At 38.9% G+C, this 24,672-nt stretch overlaps 1 protein-coding gene across 1 annotated transcript in view; it reads right to left on the bottom strand.

The window, feature by feature from the left end:
* Positions 1 to 24,672, bottom strand: part of LOC118019423 (protein bicaudal C homolog 1) — a 281,958-nt gene that overhangs the window by 101,434 nt on the left and 155,852 nt on the right. The window contains exon 3 of the mRNA XM_035018592.1: positions 14,774 to 14,843. Within this exon, the coding sequence (XP_034874483.1) occupies positions 14,774 to 14,843 (70 nt within the window). The remainder of the gene's footprint in view (positions 1 to 14,773; positions 14,844 to 24,672) is intronic.

The following is a 24,672-nucleotide window of genomic DNA, read 5'->3' as shown; positions in this document are numbered from 1 at the left end:
CTCCATTTGTCACAGCATAATGATTATCCCAATCATCCAGGATACCTATATTAGTTTGGGTTTCCCTGCAAAAGACACTGAGACAAGGACTTGGGTTTGTGTGTGTTACCTGAGATAGTTTATTCAGGAGGTGATCCCAGGGAGCATCAGTCAGAGAGTAAGGAAAATATTACTGAAGAGAGAGGAAAGCCAATGAAGGGAGTGGGACAGAGCAGGCACTGCTGGGACTCAATTCCCCTGGGATATTCTAAGGAGACATGAATAACGTACCTCAGACCTGTCCCACAGACAGACGGGGAAAATGGACATTTGTTTTCTGATTCCAGTCCTTCACTGGCTGAAGGCTGCCCCTGGGAGAGTTCACTTGCTAGAACCAGCACCAGCACTTCCAGGCTGCTCTGAACCAGAAGAGTAAGCTCCCTCAGTGCTGAACAAAGTGCTCTGGAAGGGGAGCTCAGGCACCCAGCACCTAACATGGGAAGCTGTCCGTGTGAATGGGAAATGCCCACCACAGGGAAACTCAGGGCTGGGCTAAAAGCACATCAACAGCATCTGCTATAGCAACCAACTCCTTGCTTTTGTCAAACCACCATGTTCTGCTGATTCACCTTTTAAGAAGTCTCCTTGATCCCAGTGTCATCAAATATGATCTACTATACTCATCTTCCAGTCTTTATCCCATTCCTACAATGGCTATCAGTCATCTCCTGTGACCACCCCTACCCCAGCCTCCACTGTCACACATTGATGAGTTCTCATGAGGTCATGGTCCTCATGGACCTGCCCCACCGGTCCAACCTTACTAGTCACCAACTCTTCCATCTCTCCCTTTCATCAAGCAGCCTATTCCCTTCCTCCAGCAAACAGTGATCCCTCTCAGCTTTGAGCCTTTCCTATACAGAATGCCCCACCCCTACCCATCATTTTGTGATCCACACTAGGAACTACCAACTCCTGAAGAGTTTCTTTGGCTGTGGATTGCACTCTCTTCCTCCTCCTCTGAACTATTCTAGTCCTGATGGCAAACAATGCCATTTAAAAAAAAAAAAATGTTTAAAGGGAGTGGAGCAGGAAGCCCTGGTCAAACTCTTAAGTATCCAAGGGGCAGAGACTGAGGTCCATGCTTCTTTCTTAAGTTCCTCCAACACTCACCAGAGTGCCCACTAGCCAAATACCACCAGGAACACATTTGTAGTAAATAAAGCAAGCTTTCTTTAGCTGTAGCAAGAGGAAGAGTTCACTAAAGGAAATTACAAGACGCTCACTACAGAATTCAGATTTGTTCTGAGGGCCTAGGAAAGTAGAAGCCAGATCTGGAATGGAAGCTGGCGGAAGTGGGGGCAATTCATTATCCTGGCAAATTTAATCTAGAAGGCAGAGGACTAAAGCTGAGTTGGAGTCATCGTTGATAAAGCAGCAACGATCACTCATGTCAGTCACAAGAGAAGGGTGTTTTATTACTTCTGTGGTTGCACAGTGTCTTTGTCTCTGTCTTGCTCCATACATACTCAAGGAGTAGCCTTGTGTGATTATTTATATTCTGTGAGAGGTATTTATGTTCAATTGGGAATACTGTGGCCTAGCTGCCAGAGCCATTTTTCACTTTCTCAAAAAGTTATTCAAAAGATACCAGAAAGACTTAAATCATTGTTGAATTAATTTCAAATTTATTCTAAACTTAAATGATAATGTAAACTTTAACTTATAATGTATAACTCCACCTTCCTGGCAGGCACCATGCACACAGAAGGGAGTAAGACATCTTGGCCTTGGACACGGGTCCATGAGCTCACAATCCAGAAGGAAAGGCAAATGTCTAGGCTGACACAACACAAGCACAAAAAGTGCCAAAACCTAAGTATGGATAAGGTACTGAGTTAGTGCATGGAACAGAGTATTAAACTCCATCTGGAGGGTGGGTGAAGTTTTCCAGGAAGACATGTCATCTGCAATGGATGTAGAAGAATGACTAGGAGTTGATCACCTAGAAAAAGAAGGGTGGAGGATGAGGATGCCCTTCTGCAGCAGACACACCATATATAAAGGTGTGAGATGGCACAGGGCTTGGGAAACAGAACATAACACAATGTCGATGAAACAAACTTCACTCAAAACTAAAAAATATTTTGCAATGGAATTTAATGAATTTTCAAACTTAGACTATGTAGATATTACATTTTTCAGGTGTGGAAAGAGAGAATGTTATAAAACCTATGATGTAAAAATGTATTAGGCACTGACCTAAGGAGAAAACCCAAGAGGGTTAGATTAGAATACATGCATTTGATGGTGAAAGCAAAGGAAATAGGGACATACTGCTTGATTTCAAATATGTTTATCTTTGGTGGCTGAAAGTCCTCTTTCCTTTCTTCTCCCTCACTTTCCTAAATTCACATGTACCTCCAAGCTAAGTGAAATAAATCAGGACTCCCTGGTGCTATGTCAGATTTGAGAAAGAGCTTGGATCACACAAAGAAAGGAAAAGGGTACTTCTGAAATACGGCAATGCAAAATGGTTTTTGTTCTCTTAAGTAAGCTGAGTGTTGAAAAGGAAGTAAATTATTCCAAAACATAAATACTCTTATTTAAGGATCCCACTCTGGAAATTTCAGAGACAGTGTAGAAACAGAATACAAGTCGATCCAAAATAATGTATTTAAGTGTCCTTCCCTTGACTATGAGAGATTGGAAAAATTTTCAGAAACTTTTCCTACTAATATACAAAAACAAAAGCCCAAATCATGGAAATAAAGCCAAACAACTTATAACATTATATAAGAGTCACTGAAGTTTTAAATATTTCTCATCCCTTGCCAATAAACATACACACATACATACACATATATATGTCTATGTGCATATAAAATTTCTATACTGTTAATGTTGAAGATCTAATATTTAAACAGTTTACTTTATAAATCCAATGCCCTAAAATTTAATGCACACTTTTCTACAGTCCTTCAAAAATTAATACATTACCACTATTTAAGGTCAATTCATTTCTTTCTAGTTTGAAATTGAAATGATCCACAAATTACTTATAAATAAATGTTAATGGTAAGAAATGAGGGGTTTGGATACTACAATTAGAAGCATTAGCAATCTTAAACTTCAGAGTAGAAAAAACAATTCATTAGAAAAAAAGATGAATAACTAACTAGAACAGGGAAAGGATACAAATAAATCAACAAAAGGTGAAGAAAAACAGTCCACAGAGTAATACAAATAAGTGTTCCATGAACAGATGAAAAATGCTCAGCTTTCCTATTAATTAAGGGAGTGCATGAGACACCGTATTTTATACTATTTAGGATGGCGGAGGATGGGAAAGCACAATGTTGACAAAGATGGGAGGAAGAGTCTTCCTTTTCCAGAATCCAGTCCCTGCCTGGTAGGAGTTCAACAGTCATTTAGGAAGACAAAGTGGCAACCGTAAAAAATATTAAAGTTGCTCATTACCTATGGCTTAAGAATTCTTGCAACAGAAAAGCTTAAACAAGTAGACAAATACATTTAACATTCACTGTAGAAAAAAAAAGAAAAGAGAACCCAGTGTCCACCAAAACAGATCTGTCAAAATATATTATTGATGTATCTTTACCCACACATACACAATAGCATTTCTTACATTACTTACGTGCTTTATACGGAAGGTGTTCTCTTATTAATTTTTAAGAGGAAAAATCCAACTGCAGAAATGTCTATGTATATAAAATGAACCCATTTTCATAAAGTAATAATAAGTCACTAATTGCATAGACCAAAACCATACATATGCTGTGTTCTCATTTTATTTTTATTTCAGGCAGGACTTATTTTGCTTCAAGGGTAATTTCTGGGGATGCCTGGGTGGCTCAGTCAGTTAAGTGTCTGCCTTCAGCTTGGGTCATGATCCCAGGGTCCTGGGATCGAGCCCTGCTGTCGCTGTTCCTGTCGGACTCCCTGCTTCTCCCTCTGCCTCTGTCCCTCCCCCGCTCATGGTCTGTCTCTCTCTCAAATAAATAAAAATCTTTAAAAATAAAAAAGAGTAATTTCTGGCAACAAGATATAAAGAGAATGTAACTCCTCATTCCTGAAATCTAATATCTTTTGATGAAAATGTCTGTTACTATATTTGTATAAAATAGGTTTGTATAAAAATGTTATAATAAACCTCAAACCATGCTTTAATGGCACAAAAAGGCAATCTGAAGAAATGAAGATGCCATTATGATTTAAATTATCTTCTTTAGTCAGTGAAAAATGCCTGAGCATAGTTAGCTCTGTTTGCAACTGCACCACCATGGTGTTCAAATATGGTCACAAACCTCAGAAACTGTCACAGTTATCACAACTACACATTCCAGAAAGAGGAATGAAAGACCCAGGCAGCAGGAACTGGAGGGTAGCTGATCCATCTCCCAGCACTGGAGCCACAAGGCGCAACTGGGGACCGCGCCTGAAACACTCATAGAAAATAAACAAGCAGTTAAAGAGGTACAAACTATATAATGAAAAACTGATGGCCAAGTGGCTTTTAAAATGGGTAGACCTGCCGTCCTACCATGTGTTATCTTTCGCTGGAATTCTGTCCGCTCACCTATGTTACATATGTACATTCGTCCTTCAGGAGTCACTATCCAATCTCTAATGCTGTGAAAGGGAGCCAGTTACACATATGCTTAGCTTCATGAAATGTTCCAACAAGAATCCAGTGCTATGCACACAGCAGTCTCTTGTGATCACGCCTGCTCTTCCAGCTTGGTGTTTCTCAACCTTACACGCTGACATTTTGCTCCAGACAACTCCTGTTGTGAGGGCTGTCTGGTGCATCGTAGGATGTTGAGCATCATCTCTGGCTCTACCGAACAGATGCCAGCAGCCCCACCTCCCAGTTGTGGCACCAGAAATATCTCTAGACCTTGCTAAATGTATGCTGGGGGATAAAATTATGCTAGGTTGGGGTGCCTGGGTGGCTCAGTTGGCTAAGCGTCCAACTCTTGATTTCAGCTCATGTCATGATCTCAGGGTTGTGAGATTATGCCCCGCGCAGGCTCTGCACTGAGCAAGGTCAGCTTGAGATTCTCTGTCTTCCTCTCCCTTTGTCCCTCCCCCATGCTCTCTCTCTGTTTCAAATAAATAAATAAATCTTAAAAAAAAAAAAAAAAAAAACATGCTGGGGCTCCCGGGTGGCTCACTCAGTTAAGTGTCTGCCTTCGGCTCAGGTCATGATCCCAGGGTCCTGGGATGGCTCCCTGCTCAGCAGGGAGTCTGCTTCTCCCTCTCCCTCTGCCCCTCTCCTCTGCTCATGCTCTCTCTCAAATAAATAAATAAAATCTTTTAAAAAAATTATGCTAGGTTGATAACCACTACTCCAGATAAAAGTATATAAATTCCAGTAAAACCATTAATGGGTTTCAAAAGAGGAGAAGAGGGAAGAAATATACTGCAAAAAAGCACAAAAAAATGATTAAAATAAATCTAGGTTGAAAGTTTTAAAAAGATGCATTAAGAAGAAGCTTACTGGATGCATTATTCAATAAGCTTCTAAATGTGGATAAGGAGTTAGGATTGCCTTTCTTCTTAAAGATAATTAAGAAACATATTCTGAGTTTTCTTAAGTGAATGTGTTGGTGAATATCTATTCCTTTGGTGACCAAACGCTTCTCATTTAGCACCTATGTGCATGCTTATGGACTGGAGGAAAATACCTTGATTTTTTTTTTTTAAGATTTATTTATTTATTTTGCAGGGGGGGGGGAAGGGGCAGAGAGAGGGGGCCAACACAGGGCTCAATCTCAGAACCCTGAGACTACAACCTGAGAGGAAACCAAGAGTGAGATGCTTAACTGCTTAATCGACTGCGCCACCCAGGCGCCCCAATACCTTGATCTTTGAAATCAAAGTTTATATTCTAATTCCACCACTTCGAACTCTATGACCTTGAAAAAGCTGTATCATCTCTCCACATCACTAATGTGTATAAAGCATATGATAATAGTCTTTCATGTGGGTTAGTACGAAGATTAAGAGATAACACAGGTAACACACCTACCACAATCCTATTATAAGGTAGGTAAATAAGAAGTATTTTCATCCTTCCTCCTCACGGGATTTAACAGAGGAAAGAATTACCAGTGGGAAAAAGCCTGGGATGGCACTTTCTTCACTAAAGGAGAGGGACTTAAAAGCATCTGCTCAGGAAACTAGAAGACAGAGAAAGGGTGCTCTTCCAAATAAAAGGCAGTGGTCACAGAGACAGGCGAGTGATGGAAAATCAATCTTGGCTCCAGTCACCTCTTGGGGAATAACAGACTGTGATTCACTGTTGAACCATCTTTCTTTCATTCTTAATTTCACAAAACTTTTTATTGGTTCTTCAGAGATTTTATGGTCCTTTGAAACTTACACATTAAGGAGTTACTAGGGATCATATAACATCATCTTTTCATGTAATACACTTTACAATGCTGATTAAAGTGTTGTGCCCAGGATCTAGGTCTCTGTTTTGTAAAATATACTTTAATTTTTAGAGCAGTTTCAGGTTCAGAGCAGAACGCAGTGGAAAGTACAGAGAGTTTCCATATATGCTCCTCCCCACACATGGGTACTACCTTCCCTACCATCAACATCACATCAACATCAAAATCATTCTAAGGGTTTTATTATAATGACATATATGAACCATTTTAGATCACACAGAATAATTTCACTGCCCTAAAAAATCCTCTGTGCTCTGCCTATTCATCCTTCCTTTCCCCCAAATCCCTAATGATCACTAACTACTAATATTTACTGTCTCCATAGTTTTGCCTTTTCCAGAATGCCATATAGTTGGAATCATACAGTAGGAGCATTGGTATCTTTCACTTAGCAATATGCATTTAAGGTTTCTCCATGTCTTTTCATGGCTTGATAGTTCATCTTTTTAGTGCTGAGTAATATTCTTTTGTCTGGATGGACCACAGTTTATTTATCCACTCACCTACTGAAGGACATCATGGTTGCTTTCAAGTTTGGTGACTATGAATAAAGTTGCTATAAATATTTTTGTGTGAACATAAGTTTTCAACTCACTTAGGGAAATATCAAAGAGTGCAACTGCTGAATTGTATAGTAAGAATATGTTTAGTTTTATAAGAAACTGCCAAACTGTCTTCCAAAGTAGCTGTACCATTTTGCATTTCTACCAGCCATGAATGAGAGTTCCTGGTGCTCCACATCCTCACCAGCATGTGGTGTTGTCAGTGTCTTGGATTTAGGCCATTCTGATAATATGCATAGTAGTATCACATTGTTTTAATTTGCAATTCCCTAACAACATATGATGTTGAGTATCTTTTCATATGTTTATTTGCCATCTGTACATCTTCTCTGGTATGCTGTCTGTTCAGGTCTTTTGGCCATTTTTTGATTGGGTTTTTCATTTCCTTATTGTTGAGTTTTAAGAATTCTTTGTATATTCTGGGTAACAGTCCTTTATCAGATCTGGCCTGTGCAAATATTCTCTCCCCGTCTCTGGCATGTCTTCTCACTCTCTTAATGCTTTCACTTTTTCCATTTATTTTCTCACTGCTCCATTCCACTCTAAATTTGTTTCCTGATTAAGTTCATTGAAAATCTTTCTTTAAAAAAAAAAAACAAAACTGGCAGATATGTTTACTTATTTCAGGCTTAGAGAACAATTGAAAAACTAAAACCATCTTCTTCTGTGGCCCTGATAGAGGAGAGAGAGGAGAGACTGGAAGGAGCAGCTAGCCTGCAGCAATTATTAGATGAACAAGAAAGCCAACCCTTGGGGGCTTCAGAAGGGAAGACAGGGGAGCCAAGTGGAGCTCAAGAAATGAACACAAGCTCAGGTCCTTAGTCCTGCTAGTGTATCACATAGCACAAATCACCTCACCTGTAAGACTGTGTGTATGCGTGTGTGTCTGTGTCTGTGAGTACACATGGTATTCAGAAAGGGTCTCAAATTTGTATATTTGGCACTATCTACAAATGTAGTCATTCATGTAGAAAGAGATGTACTGACCAATTATACATTTAAAATACACGCTAATTTTATAAGCTTTTTATTAACTATACTGGGAACTTTAGGAACTAGAAATACCATGGATCTCCATCCTCCTCTGAGAGGTCCTACTTAGACCATGTTCTCTCTAACCAGAGTAACTATTAGTACACTGCATATAAGTTATCAAGTTCTTTGGCTGAATTCCTACTCTTGGCTCCCAATTAGCATTCATCAACTGATGATCAGTCACATTAACAATATATACAAATATGTTAAATACAAAATCTTTCTCCCCAGCAGAAAGACAATGGCTCCTGAGCAGGTCAAAGAAACTGCTTTCAAAGACTGAAAAGCAGAAAAGCAAGCAAAATTTATAACACATTCTGAGATTATTTTCCTTTTAAATCCACCTTAGAAGTTGTTTAGTTTAGTGACAAATCAAAAGCTCTCTTCCTAAGGAAACAACACATGAAGATATGAAATACAAAGTTAAAATTCAGAAGCAGGCATTTTTTAAATACGTATACAGTTATGTATGGTTTCATGTTTTTCTTAATTCTTAAATCTAACTCCCCCTGAAAAAGGAGGTGTTATCTAAAAAAATAAGGATATGCTAAATTTAACCTACTTTCAAATCACTGTAATTCCCACGGACTGAGGCATTATGAAACTGATGATTACCAGTAGTGACTGTAATTAGCTGTACTAGGGCCACTGAAGGCTACATCTGAAAACACCCTGGAATAAGGAAAGGTGTTCAGAAAGGTACTATCTCACCCAGGTGGATTTGGGGCTCTGAAAATAGACCTGAGTTTGTTTGGGGTCTGCTGCTTACTAAATGTAAAACCCTGGGCAAGTTATTCTACTTCAGGTGGCTTAGTTTGTTTACCTGTAAACTGAAAATATCACCACAAAATTCATAGGTTGCTCTGATCATTAAATAAGATTATGTATGTAAAATATTCCGCATAGTGTGTGGCCCCAGCTCAGTCTCAACAAACAGTGGTATTCGGTATTATTGGTGATCTGTCAATTATGTAACCAAACACTAATTAAAACAGCCACAACAACTCTGGCTGAAAGAGGCTGCATCTTGTGAAGTTTTGTTTACAAGCTTACTAGGGAAGGCAGAGAGCTTCACTCATTCAGGCGTCCCATGAATGACAGAGATGAGGTCATTTCCCTTACGCTTCCTTCCATCACTCAGAACCATATTGAAAGGAGCTTTAGCCACACTGGTGTGTCACAAATCATGTCTTACATTCAGTCACTTAAAAGGTCTCCAGGAAAGACATCATTAGTCAGTATTTTTCATAATAGTAAATGCCACTCCCGTGTGAAGGACATGATTTTAAATCTTTCTACTACACAACACACCTTAGTGGTTTACATCTCCATCCATATCAGTGGTTTCACTACAACCACGACTGAGTTGAGCTGAGGTATCGGGAAATCTGCAAATATTTACTGAGTACCAATTACGTACTGGTTACAGTGCTAAGGATACAGTGATGAACCAAATACATATACTCTTTACCCTTTGGGGAACTGACCATCTGGAACCCTGCTCTCCAACCTGTCTTTGTCACTCATTTTACACCATGACCTAGTAATATTTATATGTTTATATATACACGTAAATAGTGACATAGGACATAAAACAATACTCTTACACTCTAATGTTTTCTATTCTAATCTAGTTGTATTTTTTTACATACTGGTTATGACCACTGACACTAATAGGTCACAACTCACCACTGGAAACACTGTAACACAGCTCACCGTACCACGCCTCTTCTCTGCTCTCTGCCCTTTGAACAATACTATGTTAAAGGCCTCAACCAGTTCAACGTGAATACCCCAAAAAAGTATAAGTACACTTCACAAAACATTTTCCTCCAGAAAAAATAAAGTGAACAGTCGACAGTTTTTCTCAAGCTAAGATTTCCTATTAGATATCACTTGTTCTGATGGAATGCAACCAAAAATAATAAAACCTCATTTTAATGATCTTCTTGTTTATTCCAGGACGAAGAAAATGGCCAAACTTGGTGCCAAATTGCCTCCAGGATACATCAAGCAATTCAGCCACACCTTTCATTCCTGATTATCCTGGGGCATCCGGAATCGTCTGTCATAAAAGAAACACTTGGAGAGAACAGTTTCTATCACTTAAATTCTGTAAGACAACTCCTTCCCAGAGCAAAAGACAATAAAGCTTCAACAATGCTGACCACATTTATTTGGAATTTGGCATGAAAATTTTAAACAATTTTCACCCACATTTACAACTTTGCCAGTTTAAGAAGAGACTGATGAGCAAATTAAGGGCAAAAAGAAAATGTAAGACAAATGTTTACCGTATTTAAGAGAACAAACTCATTTAGCATCACACGCAGCATAATCATACCAGTGTGATAAATTATCATTACAAATCACTTTTATCTATTTGTTAAGGCAGGTCTGGCAGGACTTCTATTTAGCAAAACAGTCAAACTTGTTCAAAATGCTATCTGTACTTTAATGAAGCTGCATTTACTTTAAAACAGGCTGTAATTCAGAATAGCATATTCAAAATTTTAATGAGTGCCTAAAGTTATTCTGTTAGTAAGGCTTTACAGCATTAAACATCTTAATCCTTAAGTACTATCTTCATGGACATAAACCTCTGGTTCTTCTATTTAAGACAGAATATTCTAGCATTCTGAATCTAAGAGTTGGAAAGAATTTTATTTTCTTCCACACAATATAAATGTGTGTTATACACAAGAAATACTAAATATTCCTTTATTTTTCTTAATCATGACCCCCCCATTAGAATAACCCTAGAGTTGCCTACTTAATTGTCCATTATATTGAATCTTAAATTCTCAGTTCTTTCTGGCTCTAGTGAGAACTCAACCTCCCAATAATTTCAAATACCTGTAAATTCTAAAAAATTCTATAGTCCCTGAGTTTTATATGACAAAACATGCTCTTTCCCAAAATGCCATGCTTACTAAATGGAAATGTTTCTATTACATTTTTTCACTGTGTTCTATATGGTTAAAGAAGAGTGGAGGAGGAGTAAAAGAGGAAGAGAGAGGGAAGAAAGGGGTAGAGAGAGGGACAATTACCAGGCAGCTTTTTACCCAAAATTGTATTTCACACAGACACAGAACAACAGTTATCACTCTAAGCTTGCTCATGCTGACTGCAAAGATGACAGAAACTTAAAATTAATGAATCCACAAAAGTGCAGTTTTTAGAAACCAAGATGGACATTATCCAGGAGAAGGGGCTGTTGAAGGACCTGTGCCTGTTTTTCAACAGCAATCATCATCCACTGCCTCTGAACACATGGTCTCCTCGTAACTAAGTCATGATATATTTTTTTTTTTTTAAAGATTTTATTTATTTATTTGCGAGAGAGAGAATGAGAGACAGAGGGCATGAGAGGGAGGAGGGTCAGAGGGAGAAGCAGACTCCCCGCCGAGCAGGGAGCCCGATGCGGGACTCGATCCCGGGACTCCAGGATCATGACCTGAGCCGAAGGCAGTCGCTTAACCAACTGAGCCACCCAGGCGCCCCAAGTCATGATATTTCCAAGTCAGATGTTAAGATTTTTGTTTCCGAAACTCAGCTTAACCATAAAAGCCGCCAGAGGAACTTGTTGAGTATACATTTCCCAGTCCCACTGCAGACCTACTGAACCAGAATCTCCAGAGAAGAATCTGATTTTTCTAAGTGACAGGAAATTCAGGTCGTTGGCTTTCTGCCTTTGTACCAGGCAGCTCCCTACCAGCACTTCAACCAAAGCAGCCACACAGCCACTCTGATAAAGGGTTGGCAGCTTCAAAAATAAAGCATAGGACTAAACTCTGATAGGGTAAAGAAGGGGGCAGACGGGTCACAGCAGCCACGAAAAATGTCTAGGCTTATATATTCAACCAACAGGATCAAAAGTCTAGAGAGGGGGCGCCTGGGTGGCTCAGTTGTTGAGCGTCTGCCTTCGGCTCAGGTCATGATCCCAGGGTCCTGGGATCGAGCCGCACATCAGGCTTCCTGCTCGGCAGGAGGCCTGCTTCTCCCTCTCCTGCTTCTCCCTCTCTTGTGTTCCCTCTCTCACTGTGTCTCTCTCTGTCAAATAAATAAATAAAAATCTTTAAAATAAATAAATAAATAAATAAATAAATAAATAAATAAATAAATAAGGGCGCCTGGGTGGCTCAGTCGTTAAGCGTCTGCCTTCGGCTCAGGTCATGATCCCGGGGTCCTGGGATCGAGCCCCGCGTCGAGCTCCCTGCTCCGCGGGAAGCCTGCTTCTCCCTCTCCCACTCCCCCTGCTTGTGTTCCCTCTCTCACTGTCTCTCTCTCTGTCAAATAAATAAATAAATCTTTAAAAAAAAAAAAAAAGTCTAGAGAGTAAAATACAACACAAACCCACGCCTATATTGTATCACTAGCATCGTCTGGGGATTATCTGTATATTCCAAATCTTCGTATCACCATGGAATTTAGAATTTAATAACCATCCAAACATGGCACGAATCCCTAGACACATTTATATTCTTGGGTCTCTTGAATAATGCTAGTTTAGAATGAAGAAGGTTTAAAATAAAGACTAACAACTGCTTTCCATACAACAACTTAGAGGCAGATATCCACATCAAATGAAAGAATTACCTTCTGAAGGTCCTGCTGCCATTTTCATTTTATTTTTACTTAGTACAAATTATAATCAAACAAATTTCATCTCTAAATTTAACCATTTTAAAATTGATATGGGAATACACGTATCAGGGATGTTAGCCAAGAACTGATTCAGCAGCTGTGTGTTTAAGTAATAAGAGCAACGTAAATAAATTCTGAACCGTAAATTCCTCTGAGGAAAATTTTTGATTTTTTTCTCCCTTCCTTGAGCTCAGTCTCTCTCTTTTGGCACATTCTGCTCATCATACTATACTCTCTGTACACTCATAGCACTTCATAAATAATGGAAAAATAAAATGATGTCTGTTAACATAGGCCTGGAGGGATCAATTCTTAGGCACAATTCCAAAGGTTAACTTTAACCATGGGGAAATTGTGCTAAATGCCCTCAAAATGTACTGCTGAAATATTTTTATTTTCAAAGCAAAATGTATAATCAAAATGTGGAATGGGTCACTGTGAATGGGTTAAGTATGTCAATGACTGGAAACTAACTTAAAACATTAACCTCATCTATTTATCTCCATATTATCTAAAATCTCTAAAGCTGTAACCACATTTTGAATAAAAAAATTAATCAATTCCCAGTTTCTCATGATAGTGGGGGAAAAAAAAAACCTCGCATGGGTAGTGCAAGAGAATAAGCCATTCAAAATTATCTGGAATCATTTTAATATTCATGTTTCCTTGGAAACTGATCAAATTACATTTTTATTAGGATAGTAATGAAGTTCATTTCATTCTTTAAGTAAAAATACCTGACAATAGGGAAAAAGAATCCAATTTATGTTCAAGTTCCAATTTATTCAGGTAGTAGGCCAGGGATTTTTAAATGGCCACAACCAAATAGGAAGATAACCCACTAATGAGTAATTTCTTCTTCAGCATAATGAGTATAAATCATCTCAACACACTGAAGATTAAGACTCTATCCCATAGCACTCGTCAAATGGAAGGCACGTATGAAGTTATAGAATCACACTTGGAAATTCACCATGTCCTCTTATGACTCTTTAGCACCCAGGCTTTTCCTTTCTTGCCACCACAATCAGAAACGAGAAAGTAACAAGAGCAGAGTTTCTGTAGGAACCCCAGTACACTGAAGTCCAGCTAGTCCTCACAACAACTGTAAAATAATTTACATTCCATGTGATGAGTAACTAATAAAATGAGATTAAAAGAAGGCAATCTGAACTAAAATAAGAAAAGAAAAAGAGAAATCTTTCAATGTTTCGTATCATTTAGCAATAAAGTCATAGGGAGAAGGGAAAGCAAATATGAAACTAAAGAGCAACAACAAAAAAGCTGGACCAAAACAGATAATGTTCAGCTTGCACAACCATTGTTTTTGAATTATTTGATAGTATCTCTCATCAGCTTCTAATGACTACATGTATCTTATAATGAAGTATACACAACAAAGTTTGTTGAGACTAAAGTTATACTTTGAAAAAACATCCAGAAATACTGGCAGGTCACTTGAAAATACTATGTAATCTGGGAAAAAAACTAACGGTGCCTATACTTTCATTCCTGACCATCCATGCATTGGATGGTGTGTTCTAGAATAAAGCAGAAGAAAGGCCACACAAGGGAAACACTCAGCCTAAAAGAGAAATGTACTGGGTTCACTACTGTTTGACAGATGAAGAGAATAAATGTGCAAGAAAGGGAACCTGAGGTTTCTAACACACTGGAGGGAGAAAAAAATAACTATTAAATTCGTGTGGTACAAAAAGAAGAAGCCTAAAGTATAAACACTGGGAGTTTATGTGTTGAAAACATGTGGTTACATGCAGAGAGTCACCATGACTCATGGCTATCAAATGAAAGGACATCACTGAAATCATAATTTGCTATGGTATCTTCCATAATATCATTTCTATTACAATAAAATACCTAATTTTTTTGGTTGTTGGATAAAAGGCATAATTTTTAATTATGATAAACCTCCCAAAATATTGCTATTTCACAAATATTTGGGGACATACATGATAAGAATAAAGGTTGATTTTCTCCCTGGCAAACTTCCAGTAATTCCAGTCTCCATTATCAAACCCACCAATTTCTCCATCTCTCATGATTTACCTTTCTTGGATTTGGCTCCGATCTTCAGTTTTGATGGCCAAGCAATCTGCGTATTTGTTTCCTCCATGATCTGTAACAAAAATTAAGAGAGAAAAATATTGATTCAATTAAGAACTTGTATTTAGATAAGATTCTTCTAAAAAAATTATTTTCAAGTCTTTAGTCTCATGCTGATAAAATGACCTCATTTTAAAACAATGCAAAAAAAAAAAGACTTGCTGAAAACAGAGATTCGTTTTTATAAGCCTTTAATCTATTAGAAATATTCAAGTATATTTTGTTACTCCCAGTGTTCCTCTCCGTTATGCTTCAGAGTTTTTAACATAGAGACAACAAGACCAAAAGTACATGAACAAGTAACTGACCCCACTTGACGCCAAAACTGTCAGAGATGCTTGTGCTGAATAAAATTCCCCAAGACCATTGCCAACAGATTGCGACACACCAAACATAATCCTTGTAATACAAAACTACGTGGATTAGGCCATACTAAATGAAGACTTTTTTTCTGGGAAAAAAATTAATAACTTGCTTTGGGCACATTTGTATTTCATTAAAACTGATGAAAAACCTCTAAACACGACATCATGTCGTAAGGCTGCATTCCTGTCATCCTTTGCCTGGTGCAAAATGGCATCTTTGCCACGGTTCTTTTCCGCTTCCACGCGACTAATGCAGGCGGGGCGACTGAGACCCAAAAGTGTGAAGGAGCAAGAAGGAGTGAGGGAAACAACCACCACCGAGCAAAAGTGGTAGATGGTAAATAAGAAAGAGTAACCAAAAACTGTTCATCCTTTGTTCTTCTCTACTTTTATCACATGAGTAAGACTAGATTAATGTTTACTTTGTACCATGAATACAGAATTCATCAAAGAAATTGACAGGGCAAACAACTAAACAATTAATAGGCAAATAAAACTAGTACACATTAATCACTTTAGAGTAGGATAATATTTGCTTTTTATTTTATTTTATTTTTTTTTAAGATTTTATTTACTTATTTGTCAGAGGGAGAGAGAGAGCACAGGCAGGGGGAGCAGCAGGCAAAGGGAGAAGCAGGCTCCCTGCTGAGCAGGAAGCCCGATGCAGGGCTCGATCCCAGGACCCCGGGACCATGACCTGAGCCAAAGGCAGACACTTTACCGAATGAGCCACCCAGGCACCCTGATACGTGTTTTTTAATATGGATTTAGAGTTAACTACACAAATTAAAGGTGAAGACAACTAAACATGGTGCGATTATTTAAAAAGTACCTTTATCCCTTCAGTACTGGCTATGTATTAGGCATAAGGCTACACAGTTAACATGTTAACATGCATCGTACTTCACACAATCCCCCTTTTCATAGCATAAAAGAACTTTCAGCAGATGTTTCAAACTGGCAGCCCACAGATGCATTTTGTCTGCCCATCGTAAGGTTTTTAAAACATGAGCCAACATTTTTAACTCTGGGAATTTCACATAGAAATTAAGATTTCTGGTTCTTTGGGAAACTCGACAGATTTAGCACTTGGAGCCCACATTCCCACATGGCAACACTTGGCTGGCACTGAGGACCAGATGGCCAGGAGTCTCCAGGCTGCCCCCCAACCCCGACTGGGTCTCTCACACGGAGGTCAAGAGCCACTTGCCATTACCATCACATTTGTATTACTCACTTGCCATTTATCATGGTGTTTGCACTACTATTTTTCTCAGAGAAATACCTCTCTACACCTGTGTATCTACTAAAGACTGAAAAACCCAAGTGAGATCACACTGTCCTCACTAAGTCAAGGTACTGGCCTGGCCCTGAAGGTAGGTGAACTTGTTCAGCCCAACCCTGTAAGACTTGGGCCCTCTTCTTCTCCTCCCATCCATGCTGTCCTTGTTGGTTGTCTTCACCATTAAATTGTTAGCTCTAAATCCGTATTTCAAAATAAAATCAATAAATATGATCTTCTTCAGCTTCCTCTGCTCCCCAGGAACATGCCCAGCAGGCTTCCCTGCAGGGCCTCCGTGTCCAGGCTCACTTGCCCAGCTGCCACAGTCCCTTCCATTCCTGCATGACCCCAACTCAAATTCTTCCCATCTCACTAAGTTCCCTCCTACCCCTTGCCCAATCTGAAATTCTCCTATTTTCTGTGTTTACTTGTTTATAATCTGTCTCTGCAAAACAAAAGTAAGCTCTCTACCCTGTACATTGCAAGCACAGGATATATTTAGGTAAATGAGTCTTCATAGCATGCTGATGAAGTAGACCTCTATTCCTTACACAGCTAGGAAGCAGCAGAGCGGGGATAAAAACACCAGACTGCTTGCAAAGACCATACTTTTAACAACCAAACTATACAGATCATAGGGCCTCTTTTTAAAACATGTATATACATATTTGAAAGTATCTTTAGGGGGCGCCTGGGTGGCTCGGTCATTAAGCGTCTGCCTTTGGCTCAGGTCATGATTCTGGGATCCTGGGATCGAGCCCCCCATCGGGCTCCCTGCTTGGCGGTAAGCCTGCTTCTCCCTCTCCCACTCCCCCTGCTTGTGTTCCCTCTCTCGCTGTGTCTCTCTCTGTCAAATAAACAAATAAGTGTTTAAAAAAAAGAAGAAGAAAATATGCTTTAAGATTTGTGCATGACAAACGGCTTTAACGTCCTATAAATATTTTTCAAGAGCCTACCTAGGCACCACAAATTCTAGGACCCACAGCTATGAATAAGACACAATTCCTAGTGTCCACAAGCTTACAATCCAGTCAGGGACACACACAAAGAAGCCAACCGCTGACAGAGGACTGGGTGCCTACACAGGACCTGCTGACAAAGATGGTTCACAGCCACTAACTTGAAAGGTCACGTTAAGGGAGGTAGTTAGTAAAAGTTTTCCAAAATATAATCTACAAAGTCCTGAAAGTCAACTAAAAGTAAATTTATGGATAAGTTCCATAGTCACTGAATGAGGGCAGGAGGCCCCAATATGAGGGACTTCTCGCTGGTCACCCTATAATTTCAAGCCACTAGACATACATATACCTTCAAAGTGACTAAAAACTGATTCAGAATTTTCCTCTAAGTTGGCTAAGACACCCAAAGAGATAAAATGGAAAAATGAGATCTTACTATAATTCTGTTGGTGGGGAAGCAGTAAGAATATAATCTATATACTTTTCTTTCCCTGAATTAAATAATTTGGCCATTTAATCCAGTAAATTAGGGTGCCATAATTATACTACTATGAGAGAGAAGCTTCCTTGACAACATATGGTGGCAAAACATAACTTTCTAAAATCTTAATCATTTGCAGAACTTCCTAGAAATCACCCTGCATATATATTTGATTATCTTTTTATTAAACACTAATAGATGCTCCATGATAGAAAATAATATGCCAGAGAAAATATCCTCAAAGTTTATAATAGCCATCAAGTCAAATGCTACTTTATACACACTTCCTCTAAGCGTCCCACCAGTCCAGGGCTTCCACTGTGCAGTGAAGTGGTGGGACTCAGAAATGCTCACTTTCAACCTACCTAACATTGACATCATCTGTGTGGGGAAGAGAGACTATGCCAAGCTTAGTATCCCTAATCTAAAACCAGATTTTACCTTCCATATCACATGATCTCCAAAGTTATACGAGCTACAGTAAATGTCCAACCTTCTAAAGAAAATGAATTACTAGTTCCTGGAATCTGGCACCCATAGCTGGCCTTCCTCTATGATTAGAAAAAAGTGACTCCACTGAATATCATGGCCAGTCAATGCCAACCACACAGGTCATTCATTAGGCTGCAATCCCCATACAGAGCTCCGACTGGATGCTTCTCAGACATCCCTTTATTTGTTCATCATTTTACATAATCTAGTCATTAAGAGCAGGTGGCTCTAGAGTCAAGTACCACTTTCTAGCTATTATGATGGATGAATTACTTTTATCAGCTTTTATCCTCTGTATAATGAATTATACTACCTAATCATAGAATTGTTGTGAGGTTTTGATAAGAAAACATGTGGAAAACTCCAAACACAGAGCATGGCCCACAGTGATTATTAGATAACATTGATCCTTGTGTTAATTACATATTGATTACCTTTGGTCAGTCACTGTCCTGGAAACTAGGGCTACAACGGCAAATAAGATGGTGCTTCCCTCCAGGAGCTCATGGTCTAACAAGGAAGAGGACAGGTTAACCCACCATTATGTACTGTGTGTCAAGTTTCATAATGGGGCAGGGCAATATGAGAGTGTATAGAGGGAGTCCTAGCCTAGTCATGGGTAGTCAAGGAAAGTTATGTCAAGGAAATGCCTATTAATGGTGTAACCTAAAGGAAGAGAAACAGCTAGCTGGAGAAAAGGTGGAGAACGTGTCCCAGATAGAAGAGGAGTACATGTAGAAAGGTCTAGAAGGAGGGAGGGCAGGTACTCCAGAGGGTCTGAGGGTGATTCAGTGTGGCTGAGGTGCTTCAAGTTTCACTTCACACATCAAGGACAGCAAATGTGTCTCAGGTCTTCTCCATCCACCTATGGATCTGCACATGGACATGCTCATATAGCCTTGAAGACACGACACAAACCAAAGCCATCCAGTACCTGTGCTTGGCTATCGTTCACTACAAATCAACTCTGAAAACCAGGAGAGTAACTACAAATAGGAAGCGGCCACACTTATTTCACTTTTAGGAAGTCAAAATTCTCCTTAGGAAGTTCTCAATGAAGCTTTTCAAACCATCACCTCCAATGACTCCAAGTCAGTTCCTATAGCATAGATACTGCACACTAATAGTTGGTTTTAGCCTCAACCAGTTATGGAGTAGTAGAGTGGAAGCAGTCCTATGATCAGGAGGAGGAGTAAGTATAGCTCTCTGCTGGGAGTATGGGTGGACAATGGTCCAGGAACCCTAGGATTGAAGTTGGATTACTGGAAAAGGGGGCGGAAGCATGAGCCCTGGTAGAAGTGGGATGAGGATGTAGATCATGGGGTGCAGAAGCAGAAATCAGGGCACTAAGCAAGTCAGAAGCTCTGTATCCAGCAAGCTATTTTTTAAAAAGATGTCCTAAATGGTCATCAAGACAAATAGAGAAGTAAATCAAGGTAAACAAGGGAGCTGGAAAAGGTGAGGTCCAGAAGCTGTGGCTGAAATGAAAGAAGCCACAAAACCTCTGAGAAGAAAATGACTCTCTTACGTCTTAAAAAAAAAAAAAAAAAAAAAAACCTAGGTTTTTTAAAAAAAATCTTATTATGGCCCTGTTTCTACCTTCACAAAACCAAAGCCCAAAGAACAAACTACTAATTTTGAATAATTTTCTATAAACATTAAAGCATGCCTTAAATATTTTAAACACTTATTTTAACTCATTATTCTAGATTATTCATTAATAAAGCAGCTAAAGGAGGTCAGAGATAAAGCTAGGATTTCTCCTAGAGGCAAAAAAAAAGGTGGCTAGAAAGCTTACAGATGAGTTACATATAGTTTTAAAAAGATGTCCCAGGGCTTCCAGACAACCCTGACCTAAGTGCTTACTTTCCTTTTCAAAGAGGCCATGTCTTTGAGTTGAACAAGAGCTTAGGTGTAGACACAAGTGATATAAAGTCACTAAGCAGACTGGGTTGTTGACATAACAAGTTTCTGTGACATCTAAACGATCAGTACAACGACAGAGGAGATAATCCGGGGCAAACTATAACGGGAGCTGCTGGAGATCTCTTAGCATCATCACAAAATCCAGATAGGTTTTAAAAAAACCTTAAGTACTGAAGTGATATTTTTTTAAAAATTATAGAAATGGGACCACTAAAGCAGTTTATTTTAAGGATCTCATAATGGATGAAAACACTGACACCTTTTCAAAAGGGTATTATACATTTTCCACAATCCAATTAATTCCTCCAAGGAAATCACTCTCCAGAAACCCATGTTATGCTCCAATTCTTAAGCAAGCCAGGATACTGTCCAAATGTTCAATTTGCATTCAAGGAATAATTATTAAGTGGCTAACTCTGACCAACCCCTCTGCAAAACATAAGATGTGTGAAATTTTAACTGAAAGCTGGGAAACATGCTTAAAATGGCAAGTGCTTCCTTGTGGGGCAAGGACGCCATGTATCACGATGTCAGTTAGGTAAAGGAGTGCCTCGGTGTACAAACCACAAAATCTCCAAGAAGAAAATGACTATCTTCTGTCTCAGGGAGAAAAATCCTAAAGTGAGTTCCAGCTAGTTTTTTTGTTTTTGTTTCTTTAATATCATTGTCCTGGTTTCTACCTTCACAAAAATCAAAGCTCAAATGTTTACTGAAAATGATTCAACTTAAATATTTTAAAGACTTGTTCTAATTCATAATTCTGTACGCCATATGTTTATGCCATTTCAAATAGGTCAGTTTCAACTTATGGACATGTTCATTGTCAAGAGAATGTCTTCTCATTTCTACCAATTTCTGCTAGATTTCTTTAGTTCTTTTATTATAAGCAGTAATTCTCTATGTCATGGGGAGAGGAGATCTGGGAGGCATTCATCTAAAGATAAAACTATTTGAAAAATAACTATTTTAAGTTTCCATTGTTAAACTTGCTATACTCATTACTTACAAGGGATTAATAATGGAAATGTAACTGAATTCTTATGCTCATCTCAGATCTGATGAAGCGAAAATATTTATAGTAACAAAAGTATTTGAGCCAAGAATATCAATTTTGAAACATATGAAGCAATTAAAATTAAGATAGTTTATATCAGAAAGACTATATATTTTTGTAGTTCATGTTTGAAAGTTATTTTTTCATGATGAAAAATCTGATGAAGATAGCATGCTGTGGATATGTATCAGCTTAGGAAGTTAGTCATCTTAACTTTCTTATTCATATTTGTATTTTGTAAACAGGGCATAATGTACCCTGATCAAAGAGTAATAGCACTGCTTTTTTTTATATTAAAAAGATATCTAGGGGCACCTGGGTGGCTCAGTTGGTTAAGCGACTGCCTTCGGCTCAGGTCATGATCTCAGGGTCCTGGGATCGAGCCCCGCATCGGGCTCCCTGCTCGGCGGGAAGCCTGCTTCTCCCTCTCTCACTCCCCCTGCTTGTGTTCCCTCTCTCACTGTCTCTCTCTCTGTCAAATAAATAAATAAAATCTTAAAAAAAAAAAGATATCTAATAAACATGGAATCGTATGTTCCTGTTTCGGTTTTAGTTTCTATGGGGAGTAAGGGAGGGAGAGATGGCAAGGGAGAGTAATGTTTACATGGGCTGGAAGTTGGAATGTTTTTAATTGGAAAAAAGTTCTATCAGCTATAGAAAAAAATTTCATCACAGATTTATAAGGAATCATTTAAATAATTTCACTTAACCAAAATAAATTGTTCAAATTAGAACAAAGTAATATCCAATCAAATTCTACATGTAGTTTTATCCACGATAAAAAATAATTTCTACTTATATTCTCAATGCTCAAGTGATAATATATGTTTTTCCATCTCCAACAAATTCCAGATTAGCACACCATGTAGAAAGAGAACATATCTACCAATGTTCACTATACTACAGATTTTGCAAGTTTGCAGCAATTATAGGATAATATCTTACAGATGATGGAAACCTTTGCCAAACCAACAATTCTACTAACGTGCTTATTTCACCAAATTCTTCAATCCAGACATAAAGTTAAAAATCCACAGGTAAGTAAACAATATCTCAGATCAACCAACGACAAGTCTACTTATGCTGACTTTACTTGAAATATTTATTCTTGGACCAGGAAAAGAACGCTGAACACTCTAACTTGACATTTATACTCTAAACTACTGAAAATTCATCATTCAAAATGGCTACCAGCTGGGAGCCATCTGCAGCCTGCTTCACAAAACAAAACAAAACAAAACAAAAAGAAACAAAAAAAAACCACCAACCCCCCCCCCCCCCAAAAAAACAAACCCAGCTCATTTGTGCTCTATTTTCCTTATATCAATAGAGAAATAAGGTCTATCCTCATGGAGAAGGCTGTTTAAAGTTACTTCATGTACTAATGGATTGTGAGTCAATTTGCTGCATTTCACCATGAAGGAGCTACGTGAGAAAAGAGCCAACTAGAAAACTCTGAAAAGTAGAGATGGGAAAGTAGTGAACTTCTCACACGAGGGGGTGTCTAAAAGCTGAGGATGTTTATTTTGCTGAGACATTAGAAGGCTCTGTTGTATTTCATTTTAAATCCAAGAAATGCATCTCACTGATCAGTTACTCGTCATCTCCAGAATCATTCCTCACATTTGTGTAATATTCATATACATTTCCCATGTATTCCATGCAATAATCTTGTAAATCAGATATGTGAAACCTATTTGCAGATGAAGAAATGAGGAATCAAAGAGGTTAAGCAGCAGATAGGTATGTAGCAAAGTCTGGCTAAAATTGAAGTCACGTGACTCTAGCAAGAGCAATTCCTGACAAAGTAAGTGGAAAGCACCATACACTTGCGGGGAGGTCATCTGAAAGCTCAACCCCCCAGTGCTCACTAGCAGCAGAGCGGCTGTCCCTTAGCACTCTGATTCATTAATGACAGAGTAACCCCGAGATGGCCCCAGAATGGTTCAATCCAGAGGAGGACCACCACCCCATGTACATAGAGTGTCAGAAGCATTCTGGTTGTCACAGTGACGCAAGACAGGACCACAGCGGCACTCAGTGGCCAGGGTTACAGATGTTGAACTTCCAACAAAGGGCAAGACAAACCCACTCAAGACGGCCACAGAGACAGTCCTGGCTTTGCACAGTCCCAAGATGCACAAATTGTAGTTACCACAGCTTAGGTAAACAACACCAATTCCCCAACAAGACAAGTTTACATTCCAGTTACCAAAGCACATTAATTGCGAGTAGTTGCATCAAATACACATGCCACTGCCAGCTCTTCAGTATACAAATCACTACATATATAACATGCATCTTGATCAGTGACGAGTTCAAAGTGTGTTGGGGATTACTCACTGCACATCTGTAATTACCTCATACACGACAGCAAAGCAAGGACTTGTACTGACTTCTTGTCTCCCAGGGTCAAAAACAAGTGAGATTTTACAAAAATGGATAATCAAAAGTGGAAACTGGCCAACCAAGATGAAAGTACAGCAAACAAACACACAGCAACATTGCTGGAAGTGAAACTTGAGTCAAACGTCAGGGGAGAGGATCCGTAGGGGACGACGGGAATGTTGACACTACTGTTGCTGGAGGGGCTGTGATAGGCGGCCAGAAGAGACTGCGTGAAGACAAACTCAGGGACATAAATGATGAAAGTGGCTGTGACAAGGAGGAGCTGACGCCAGCAAAAAACTTCACGTTAAAGAAATTCTGGGAGATATTCCACAACCATGAAGGTACAAAGGATGACATGTTGGAATCTGATCTAGACTGATGGTCACGACAATTCACTGAGGCAGAGAAAAGATGCTCCCTCCATATCACAAACTATACAATAAAAAAAGCCACGGTTCCAACTATTCTTGACAAGTTTTTTTACAAAGAAATGAAACACATTAATTCTCAATATTTGTAACACTTAAATACAGTGCATTAAATATTAGCTTTAATATCTTTTTCATTTTCCTACGTATCTATCACTGACAGGGAACTCTTTAATGTTTTCATAAAAATTTTTAGAAGTTGCACAGCATTCAATTTTCCCACTGATTACTGAAAGTACTTTGAAGTTTCAGCTCGCAAAGGTCATTTTTATGGTCCCACACTGCTGTGCAAAGTGAGGATCACCTTTTATGCCCATTGAGAATCACTGATAAGGGGTTTCAAACTGTTCCACACCATAGGCAGGCTTAACTAATTTATCTCAAAAAGTTCAGCGAACTCCTACATATCGACCAAAACCTAGTTCAGATGTGTCCCCCGCTGTGAAAACTCTCCCAACCCGCCC

The sequence above is a fragment of the Mirounga leonina genome, unplaced genomic scaffold (assembly GCF_011800145.1).
Source record: "Mirounga leonina isolate KUSES-001 unplaced genomic scaffold, KU_Mleo_1.0 Mir_108, whole genome shotgun sequence".
NCBI classification, from domain to species: domain Eukaryota; kingdom Metazoa; phylum Chordata; class Mammalia; order Carnivora; family Phocidae; genus Mirounga; species Mirounga leonina.
Note: the sequence above shows the minus strand (reverse complement) of the source record. Positions and strands in the feature narration are given on the sequence as shown.